General features: G+C 43.0%; 2 protein-coding genes across 2 annotated transcripts; both read right to left on the bottom strand.

Annotated features, from left to right (window-relative positions):
* Positions 1–319: 319 nt before the first annotated feature.
* On the bottom strand, positions 320–2,126 carry LOC120104680 (putative UDP-rhamnose:rhamnosyltransferase 1). Its single transcript, XM_039116233.1, has one exon. The coding sequence runs from the start codon at positions 1,887–1,889 to the stop codon at positions 468–470; it is 1,422 nt and encodes a 473-aa protein (XP_038972161.1). The 5' UTR covers positions 1,890–2,126; the 3' UTR covers positions 320–467.
* Positions 2,127–7,653: 5,527 nt separating this feature from the next.
* On the bottom strand, positions 7,654–9,063 carry LOC103698990 (putative UDP-rhamnose:rhamnosyltransferase 1). The gene has a single exon (XM_008781035.4). It carries the CDS (start codon positions 9,061–9,063, stop codon positions 7,654–7,656), a length of 1,410 nt encoding a protein of 469 aa, XP_008779257.3.
* Positions 9,064–11,337: the final 2,274 nt, after the last annotated feature.

Here is an 11,337-nt window from a genome sequence, read left to right as displayed (position 1 = left end):
CGGTTTCACTCCCTAGCGCAATATATAACGCAGATCCTGGGGTGGTGGTCTCTGGGTCGGCCAATGCTTGACGGTATTATTGGGTTAAAGGGCACAAGAACCCGTGTGAGTTTTTGATCGTCCACCCCCATAGAGATAAATGATTATAACCCGTGTGAGTTTCATTCAGGTACAGAACTGTGGGGTTGGAAATTCAACACAAATACCTCTCATTCAGGTACAGAACTGTGGGGTTGGAAATTCAACACAAATACCTCTCATTTATGGTACACTAATTACTGCTTGCAACACCAAACCGAATTCGCTCAATTCTTTGATAAGAAGACAACAGGATAAAATATATATTTTTTAATTGCAAAGGAGGCATATGGGACCACCGGCCATTATTGGAGATTAGAGACAAACTGCGTGAAAGATACTCCAAAACATATACGTGCCAATAAAAGAAAAGAAAAAAAGATAATGATTCACCGGTCAGCGCCTTCTTTTATCCTGTGATTTTGCAAGCATCGAACAAAATTGTCCACATAGCGTTCCTGAGATTCCTTGTCAGAGAAAACCTCTTTCAGCTTTCCGGCTTTGCATCTGAATGGTTCCCCTCCTTCTTCCACCATGATCAACCTAATGGCCTCGGCTACCCCTTCTCTGCCAAAAGATCCATCCTCGTTCCTCGGCACCTCTAGTCCAATCTTTTTATCCTCCATAGTTCTGGCAATCAGGCCTTGGTCCCCAAATATGGGCAGCAAAATTAGAGCATGTCCGAATTGAAGCCCTTCAATGATGGAACTCCAACCACAGTGGGTGAAGAATCCTCCCACCGATGGGTGGGCCAGGACTCTGAGCTGAGGAATCCAACCCATTGCGACGACTCCGAGGCCCCTGGTCCGGACCTCGAACCCCTTTGGCAAGATCTCCACGTCGCTGGCCATGCCGGCCGGCTTTCTAAGAGCCCAAACGAAGGGGACCTTCGACAGCTCGAGCCCCAAAGCTAGTTCATGCACTAGATCGACGCTCAGCGAGGCTTCACTCCCCAGAGCAACATATACCACGGATCCTGGAGTTTGTCCGTCGAGCCACCCGAAAACTTCTGCCATGCCGGTTGTGTTTGTATGAACATCTTCGATCCTTTCTTGCACGTGTGGTGGTAGCAGGCCAACTGGAACGACGGGTTTCTTCTCGTAGAGCTCCTCCAGGAGGGCGAGCCAGTCGGATTCGAATTCCTTGCAGCTGCGAACAGCCACAAGCTTGCACCTTTGGATGACCAGCTCGAGACGCCGGATGTCAGAAAACCCCGAGGCGTTGTCCTGGTAGTGCTCCGTGAACGCTTGGGCCTCGTGGAGGCGAAAAGCTGCGGAGGAAGGGAAGGAGATCCACTCTGGTGGCTTGGTGAACTGCTCGGGTGTCCTTCGCAGGCCTTCGAGTTTCATCTCCGAGGGAGGCCCAATGAAAACAAGAAAGGACGAAGGAAATATGCTTAAGAATGCACATGGTACCTCGAACATGGAGGCGATCGGTGGTATCCAATGATGGCAGAAGTCATGGATTATCCAGTCTGGTTTTGGAGAAGCCTCTTGGAGGAATCTTGTGAAGGGCTCGTCGAGGCCATCAAATGCCTTCTTGAGATACTGAACCTTCGGTGGTGGGAGGTCTGTGGTGGCCTCGGCATCCTCCGGCAAGCCGTCAACCTTCGGAAAGGGCAGAGAAACAAAGTCTACAAGGGAAGCTATTTGGGAAGGGATCTTTGGGAGCCTTTGGATGTTTCTTGGGGTGGAAAGGAAGGAGATTCGGTGGCCTCTCTTGGCCAAGGACTTGGAGAGCTCGAGGAAAGGGAGCATGTGGCCAAAGGCTAGCCAGGGGAATACAACAACATGAAGAGGACCATCATCCATGGTGGAGGAGGGAGGAGACGCCGAACGGTGATGGTCTTAAGCTTCAGAGACGCTAACTCGCGAGGCATTGGTTCGCTATATGAATCATTTTAAAAAGATGATTAATTCATCCGTTCTACTCAAATAAAAAAGAATTAAGTGAAAGCGAAGCCACCCACAAGGGCGAGAATATGAATTAGCCCTTTTTCAAGCTCGGACCAAACTTGCAATCTGCTTAGGCCATTTCGCAGAATTTTTGAAGCGTCCAAAAATATTTTAAATAAAATTAAAATATTTGATTAAAAAAATTAAATCCCTTAAGTTCTTGGGCTTGTTGACTGACATCATTATTTTCACCCTCTTGATCTCCGGCATCTTGGCTTGCGTTTAACCCTCCACCACCATTTTGGTGGGATCATGGGGCATCTTCAAAATTTTAAAAAATAAAAATTACTATTAAGGACCGCAAATTACGATTAGTAAAATTTTTGGGCCAAAAATGGTACTTCGGGCCAAGATTTTTTTTTTTTGTTATACCACATTTATTAAAAAAATAGAAAATTAATTTATCCTAATAATTATAATATTTTATATCTTTATTATTATATTATACTATAAATATAATATAATATAATATTATATCATAATATATTGATATGTTATGTTATATTATTATACTATAGTATAAAAAATTACGCATACTATATTATATATTTATATATTAATATATATTATATTTTTGTTTATGGGATATAAAATATTATGATTTGTTGAAAGTTTTTAAATAACTTTATATATATATTTAATTTTATCTATCGATATTTTTTTATTAGAAAACTATCCACACCTATCCTCAATTACTGCACGTCTTCTCACTGTCTAGTCATGCGACAATTTCGTCTGGCACCCTTTTTTCAATGAATATGAAGGGCCCCACCTTAAATTTATTTCAGGAAAAGAAAAGATGATAGTGGGTGGAAGCACAGGAATCCAAATACGTCCGTGGAGGGTGGTGGGAGGTGGGAGGTGTCCACCGAACCGTATCCGTTGCCTGTTTTGTTACGTGTTCTAATGATAGAAAAGAGAGGTTTAATATGCTATTTGAAGTAGTTGCGGTCCGTGCCATACAATTCATACTTCTCCGCTTACACCTTGAGTTCTATATCTCGTTCATCCCTGATTTGAATTTATGAGTAGCCGTTGCGTCAGCTTGGGAAATGGGAGGTCCTCGCCTTATTATTGTTTCTACAGTAATCCTTATAAAATAGGTATGTAGAGGGTCAATTCATAGAAATCATGTAATTTGTGAGCAGTGATTTGTCAGTTTATGCTTTGATTATTTGCTATATATTGTGAAATAATTGTTGAACTGGGCAAATTGCAATGGTACCTGCACTATAATTGCCAATAATGATGAACGAACCCCTGGGACCCTTGTAACGGGATGGCAGTATTATTGAAACCTTGCATTAATTCTATTATATAATTATTCCTCGTGCACAGCATTGCATGACCGTCGTTATCACGTTTGGTTTTAAGGCAGTGGTTCATCAACTGGGAGTGGACCAATCTGACATATTATATAGCGGGCTGTTGTTTGTATTTATATTTTATATCTTGCATGCGCAATACATATGATAAAATAACTCATGAGTGGGCACTACCTAGTCTGGTTAGTAAACTCGCTGGATTGTCATACGCAATGATATAGATGGAATTTTGCCTATGCCTAAGTAAACTACCGTGTAAGGGACTAAAATTTTTCTTAATTAAAAACAAAAAATAATAAAAATAATTTATCATTTCTATATAAAATAGTATGAAATAGCCTATTTGACTATTTTTATATTTATCTGCCTTTTTAATAAAACTAACTTCTTTTACTGTACTTGTAGGCGGTTGATGTCGGATATGCAATAAATATATAATAGAAAACCATCCAAGTTATTTGTGACGATCAGGGTAAAATTAGTTTTTTATTTTAAAAAAAAATAAGTGAAGTCGATAATGGATTTACCGACTTTCACTTAAAAATTTTCAAAAATAAAAGGAGCCCCTTCCAGCCCCTGTTTCGAATGAAATAGAGGACCAAAGATGGAGCTCCGCCTCCGCCGGCCGGCCTCGGCGGGCCCTGGTCGGCCTCTCTCATCCTTCCGCTCCCTCTTCCACCCTCCTCTGCTCTCTCTCTTCTATTCTCTCCCATTTTTCCTCTCTTTCGTCTCTACTGTGTCAGTACAGAGCCGGTATAGCACGGTGTGGGGCCGTACCGACCCGTACTGCTGGGCAACCAGTATGGAGCCCGATACCAGCACAGAAGACGTTGCTTAGAACCATTGCTTTTATCTATTATAGAAGGTTCTTAGCTTGATTGTTTTTTCCCTTAACTCACCTACCTAAAAGCCTTCTCTTACCCTTTTCTATATCCAGATGCTTACAATTTTTCGCACAGTTCTTCTAATCACCATGCAAGATAATGATTTTTCATATTCTTGATCTCTGATGTTTAAGAATGAATAGGTCCTTGTATTGACTCCACTTGGAGTTTGCCAGGAAGTTTGATTTGTGGGCGGTCTATGTATGACACTATCCATGTTCTTTTTGGATAATTATTTTGAAAACATAAGATGACATCCACAATTATCTCTTCACTAAAGAGACGTGGAAATATCTGTTGTTAGATTACCAAATGATGAAAACTTTTGACAGAAAGACCTTGTTCTTACAACACCCAAAACTCCAATACTTACGATGAAGTAACCTTCCATATTCCCAGTCTGGTCTCATTCGCTCCCTTCTCTCCTATTCTTTTTTGTTCTAGCTTTCTGGTACCACACCCCCTCTCCCGCAATCTCTTCCCACATTCTCTCCCTCAATCTTTGCTCTCCCTTCCTCCCTCACACTCTCTTCCCATCCCATCGCTCCCATGATCTTTCCTCCACCAATAGCCTGCCCTTCCTTTACTTCCCGTTTTAATCCCATCGAGCCTTCCCTCGCTCTCTCCATCCCTTAAATTCTCTTTGGAGTCCACATCTCTCTCAATCTTATGCCTAGCATGTTGCTGCTACTACTTCCTTTTTCCTTCCAAAGCCTGTTTTTCGCATTTGCTATATTACTTCAGCAATATATAGCACAATGTCATTGTCCCACATTGGCTGATAAATTAAGGAGTGCCAAATGGGTTTTGTAAGCATCAGCAGGTCCTCCACCCAATAGTTCAAGCTTTTGGGGCCAACTAGTCCATGACAGGCGGCACAGCCCAGTCCAATGACAGCCATATCAGTGGCCAAGAATATTGATTCCACATAAGTACCATATGGATTTATAAGCCCCGCAGGCCCTCCACTCAATGGCTTAAACTTTTGGGCTGAGTCCGTGACAAACATCTTTGAACAAGCCTCCATCATCATTCGGGAGAGGTCTTATGGACAAGGTCCGACCTTGTCCCTTCACCCCTACGTCATCTTATTTTCCTTGATTTGCTGGTAGTGCTTATGCCAGACTGATGTGAGCTACCGTTGTACCAAAAACAAAAAAAAGAAAGAAAGAAAAAAAGAAAAGAAGAAGAAGAAGGAGAAGAAGACATGCCACTTCATGCAAAAGTCCATTGTTTGATGGCTCTTTCACCACCTACACCCTTCAAGTAACCTCCCTTTGGATATGCAATGTGAATGCTCAACATTTAGATTTACCTAAAACATAGTTTTTAGTTTAATATGCTGAATTCAGCCTCTCGTGGAATGCATTTTACAATGGACGTGCTACGTTCAGGATGGGTGGCTTGAATTGGCTACATAGTGGCAACTTGATATGACATATACGTAGAAAGCATATTTTGCTTATAAGTTATTTCAATATAATATTTGAGGCATGTTGTTTTTGTTGTCACTTATGATTAGTAATCGCAAAATTTGAGGTTGCAGACATCTTATTTTCTTGCATTTTGTACCATTCCATGAATTAAGAGAGTTTAATGTTCATGGCCATGTATCTGGAAACTTTGCCACCGCTAGGCATTTAATACTTCAGTAAAGTTGTAAGTGTGATCTATTTCCCTCACGCAATCCATCCATCAATGTTTAGCGCAGAATGTGCCATGATTAGTTGCTAATGATCGAAGATTACTGTAAAATGTTTGTTTGGAATACTTCTGCCCTTGCCTCCAACCAAAAAGCAGGAAAAACACTTGTAGGCTCTTGGATTGTCCGAGCTGAGGCAAGCATCCCAAATCCTTGGAATTGTCCTCCTCTACAGATTACCACTAATCCAAGTTATCGAGTCACTTCGCTTCGCATGCTGTCCTACACCTAGGAGGGCTTGATGCCTCATAAACATTATGTTTGGATGGAAGTATAGGTTATCTTGGGATAAGCTTAACTAAACCATTGACTAAAGGGGAAGGAAGCGTTGACGGGGCTGGAGAGGGGGAGTTGCCTAGAACACTAAATCATTGACTCAGGCTCCTGGCTCCGTTTTTTTTTTTTTCCGATCTTGTCAGATATGATAGAAAATAAGTCCGCGTACCTAGCATCACGTGATCAAAATTATTATTCTTCAAAATCTTTAAAATTTAAAACAATACAAATCACTTTCCATGAAAGTATCCAAAGCTTTAGTAATTGTCTGTTTGTTATGCTTCCTCTCCCAACCCTTTATCATTAATAAATGAAGGCAAATGATCTTCATGCCATTCAAAGAACCTCTTAATTTTTGGAATTCAAACTGTTGCAACAGCAAGCTCGCTCTCGTTTGGTTCTAATCACCACGTTTTTATCTGCATAATATTCATCTAAGTTGACTATTCGGTTTGAACGGAATGCCCGGACCTCTGAAGGAACCTCCCGAATTGTGTGCCAGTCTCTTCAAATAAGAAACCACAGCAGTTGTCCCTTGTTATCTCGAGATCGCCCGAGTTTTTTGTTCCGCGTCTTTTTAAGTCAGCCCGTGACAAACTGCCGTAATAAATTACATTATTCTTCCGTCTAACTCGTCATCGCAAATATAAAAAAAGTCGACGATAATTGTCTTTGATCTCCGTTTCCTCGAAACACGCAAGGGCTAGTGGATTCGGAGATCTTGCTTTTGTTGGAATATTTCAAAATTTCAAATTTATCCTTCTTTATCTTTTGTCTTTTATCTTTTGTTGGAGTATTCAATATTTTAACTTGATGAAGCAAAACAAGTAAGTAGCTCATGCGTGCATGTTTAATCGTGTGCGGGAAGTTAGGCTTGTTTTGTCTCTTGGTAAAACGCCTCTTCCTTTCTTTTTTAAACCCTATCAGATCCGAGGATTAAGACAAGAGAAATCTTATCTTCCTCTCCCTCTGTTTTCTATATTTCCGAGAGGATACTCTCTTCTCTGTTCTGTCTTCCTGAGCGGTTCTGGGCTGTTCGATAGAATCACTACATCTGCGAGTGTATGCTTGGAGTGATCCAGTTGTTGTATCCTAGAGGATAGGCCGCCATTACCTGCTACACCGAGATTTATTCTCCAAAGAGCGCGATATATTCTTAAGGACAGTGAAATCACGACTCAACTAATAAGTTTTTTCTTCTTTCCGTCTATTATCTTTTGCAACAGCTTTCAGAACATGTTGCAAACATGTTGCAGATAAAGCTATGGTGGACAAAAATAAATCTATCATTGCAGGACGACGTTCTCATAATGTGGGAACCACAGAATGTAGATAACCATAATGGAAACATTTTATTAAACCCTCTTCGGATAGTTGATTGCAATAACTCCACAACCGAGCTGAATATAAACAGTTTATTAGTGTGCTATCATTTAATCTTCTTTCTGATTCCTCAAACACAGGATGAATTCGTCCACATACCTTTCATGGTAGTCTTTGTCGGCGAAGATCTCTTTTAGATCTCTCGCTTTGCTTCTGAATTGATTCCCCTCTTCTTCCACCATAACCAATCTAATAGCCTTGGCCAGTTCTTCTCTGTTGAAGGATCCATCCTCCTCGTTCCTCGGCACCTCGATTCCAATCCTTCTCTCCTCCATCACTCGAGCTATGATCCCCTGGTCTACGATAAAAGGCAGCATGATGAGAGGATGCCCAAGTTGAAGGCTCTCGATGACTGAACTCCAGCCACTGTGCGTCAAACAGCCGCCCACCGACGCATGGGCTAAAACCTCGAGCTGATCGATCCAACCCATGGCGATGACTCCACGATCCCTGGTTCGGTCCTCGAACCCTTCCGGCAAAATCTCCCTGCCTTCGTCGGCTATGTCGACCGGCTTCCTTATCACCCAGAGAAAGGGCACCTGAGATAACTCGAGACCAAAAGCAAGCTCGTGCAGCATCTCAGTACTCAGCACAGTCTCACTTCCAAATGCCGCATATACTACCGATCCTGGAGCTTGTTTGTCGAGCCATCGGAGTGCATTGTTGCTTTCTCTGCTAGTAGCATCGACTCCGGCACCGCCGTCGTCGGTTGCCGGTGGAAGCAGGCCTACCGGAATGACCGGCTTCCCGTAAAGCTCCTGAAGGTAGCACAGCCAATCAGAATGCAATTCCCAGCAACTCCGGGGAGCGACGACCTTGCAACCTTCGACGGTCAACAGAAGCCGGTCGGCGTCGCACACCCCTGAAGCATTGTTTACGTAGCCACGGATCACTCGGCGGGCCTCGTGGAGGCGAAAAGCTACGGAGGTCTCGAAGGAGATCCCCTTGGGCGGCGCCGTTAATTCTTCGAGCACGTTGTCACCGCCGCGGCTAATGGATTCCGACGGTCGCCAGAAAGCAAGAAATGGAGCTGCAAACACGCTGAAGAAGGCACAGGGGACTCCGAACATGGAGGCAAGTTTTGGCACCCAATGGCAAGCGAAGTCGAGAATTATCCAATCGGGTTTCGGAGAAGCCTCGTCGAGGAAGCTCTCGAGGGCACCTCCGAGGCGGTCGAAGGCCACCTTGAGGTACTGGACCTGGTCTTTTGGTAGGTCCGGGGTGGCCTCGGCGTTTTCCGGCAAGCCTTCAACCTTTGGCAGCGGCATGGAAGCGAAGTCGATGAGTGGAGCTAGGTGGGGAGGGATCTTTGGGAGCCTTTGGATGTTCCTTGGGGTGGCGAGGAAGGAGATGCGGTGGCCTCTCATGGCTAGCGATTTGGAGAGCTGGAGGAAGGGGAGCATGTGGCCAAAGGCTAGCCAGGGGAACACGGCGATACGGAGAGCACCATTGTTGTCCATGATGAGAAGGCTGAATGGTTTAACAGGATCTGATGGTAAAACTATGGAGGTGTCAATTCATAGAGCTGGCGAAGGAGGCGTGCGAAGTGGGAACGGTGGGATGGAGACAAAATGAGTGGTCGACAAATAAAGGAGAGATTAATTAGGAATGAGAATGGAATAAGTTTAATTTTTAGTCAAGTAGATTAGGATAGGTCCGATCGCATTTCAAGTGAAACAGATACAGCATTATTTTATATTTTAAATATATAAAACAAAATTATAAGAGGTGAATGAGTGATTCCAGATACCAACTTAAAATATTTCTTCAATCATCAAACTTTTTCACCTGCGGACTACAATATATGATTTGTTCAAGAGCATGCAGCATGTAGTGAAATCGCAAATATTTCATCACTAAGAATTGTTTCAACTATATTTGATAAGTAATCTTCAAATTGATTCTATATATTGTTTTTTACTTATTTTGAAATCGATAGGGAAGCATCTTGCTATAAAAAGAAATATAAATAAGTAAATAAATACCAACCAACTTTTCAACCAGTGTTCGGCCTCTGCTCCGCTTTGAGGACATTCGGTGTTCGACCCTAGAAAAAATGTTTGAACAATTAAAGTAAAGGTTTGTGGACGACTGCAGGTGACCAAAAATCTTTAAACTTGCAAGGCTAGCGAAGGACTGAAACCGGTGAAAAGAAAAAGACGTCAGGTAAAATAGCAAGAGTTGTATATTAATTTATGTGTATGTCTGCAATATCCACAAGGTGAATCCATTATCTGGTATGAACGATATTTTAATGGAACTTGCCAGATGAAAAATTTGAAAAACTTCCCCCTTCCCCCTCGAGCACATGCAGCTTCAAATTTTAAATTTCAGCTAGATATCAATATAAACAATTCTCTATGCACTCGCACTAAGTACAAGATATGCAAGTGCATCATATCATGCACTTACCTTGAGAAGTAGAAACTTATCCGGACACAATTAAAGCTGGAAATGAGCCGGGGGCATTCCTGTAAGAGGTTTTGAAATTTGAAACGGCTGTGAACTCCCTATTTAAACTCATTTAAAACCATTCTAAATGCAATAGAGACGTGGCTTCCAACTTTACTCCAGATGGGAGAGAGAGAAGAGTCCTCTCACTCTCATTTAATTCCTCCTCTTCATATCCATTAGGAAGCTTTTTCCTTTGGCGGTTTTTTCTTTCATTTCCGATTTTCTTTCTTCAAGCGGTGAGGGGAAACGAGAGGAGGAGAGATCTTGCTGTTGGTCTCCTCTTCGCCGATCTCTCTTCGTACGAGCATATAAGAAAAATCTTGTTGAGTTCAAGAAATTTTATAGTATCTACAAAATCAACGGTCCGTTGTATCTTAGAAAAGGATCGCCAGAATCCGGTGCATATAAGGAGGTGAATCTCTTTCAAAGACAGTGTCTACATGTATTATTTATTTTATTTTAGATCAAAAGAAAACGAGATCAAAAAGGTACGCATCGGAACCAGTTGTTTCAATAATATTAAATTATTTGTGGATTATTTGAGTTCTTTGAGTTAATTATTCCAACAATTCTGGCTCCTGCCGGGCCAAGCCAGCTTTAAGCCAGATTTTAGGCCAAGCTCGAGATTGTTTGGGTATGGCTTGAGCCTAAAAGTAAGGTTTAAAAAATACCAGGTCGGACTGTAAATGTTGCTCGGCTTGGTTTGAGACCAGCTTGGGCTCGGCCTGTAGCCCGAGCCAACAACCAGTCTGATCGAAGCCCAAAATTGGGCCTAATTCATTCCCTTTCCCTTCTACGTACGTTATCTCTATCCTCTTTCCTCTCTCCTAGAGTTGGGCAACGGGCCGTGCCGGGCCGGCCCGGCCCAGGCCTGAAATGTCACTTATTTTTCACTAAGACCGAAATGAAGCGGGCCGTGCCTGGCACGGCCTGTGAGGCACGGAAGGCCAGCCCGGCCCGGCCCCCGGCCCCTCTATTGGTGGGCCGGGCCGGGCACGGCACGGCACGGGCCGTGCCAGGCACGGCCCGTAACGGGCGCAAACGGGCCGTGCCAGGCACGGCCCGTCTGGAGAGGGGGAGGGAAAATAGCCGTTTCCAACGGCTATTTTCGGGAAAAAGTCGATTTTACCCCTCCCAACAGTCCAATAACGGCTGAATGGAGGGGTATTTTGGGAAAAAAAATTTTTGGGCTTCTATAAATAGCCCATTCCTCCCTCATTCTCACCACACCAAACCTCTCATTCTCTCCTTCTCTACTGCTATTATTTCTCTCCTCTAAA

Source organism: Phoenix dactylifera, unplaced genomic scaffold (assembly GCF_009389715.1).
Source record: "Phoenix dactylifera cultivar Barhee BC4 unplaced genomic scaffold, palm_55x_up_171113_PBpolish2nd_filt_p 000076F, whole genome shotgun sequence".
NCBI classification, from domain to species: Eukaryota; Viridiplantae; Streptophyta; class Magnoliopsida; order Arecales; family Arecaceae; genus Phoenix; species Phoenix dactylifera.
Note: the sequence above shows the minus strand (reverse complement) of the source record. Positions and strands in the feature narration are given on the sequence as shown.

Excerpts from the sequence above, each read along its gene's own strand:
- LOC120104680 (XM_039116233.1), bottom strand. The coding sequence starts at position 1,889 with ATGGATGATGGTCCTCTTCATGTTGTTGTATTCCCCTGGCTAGCCTTT.
- LOC103698990 (XM_008781035.4), bottom strand. The coding sequence starts at position 9,063 with ATGGACAACAATGGTGCTCTCCGTATCGCCGTGTTCCCCTGGCTAGCC.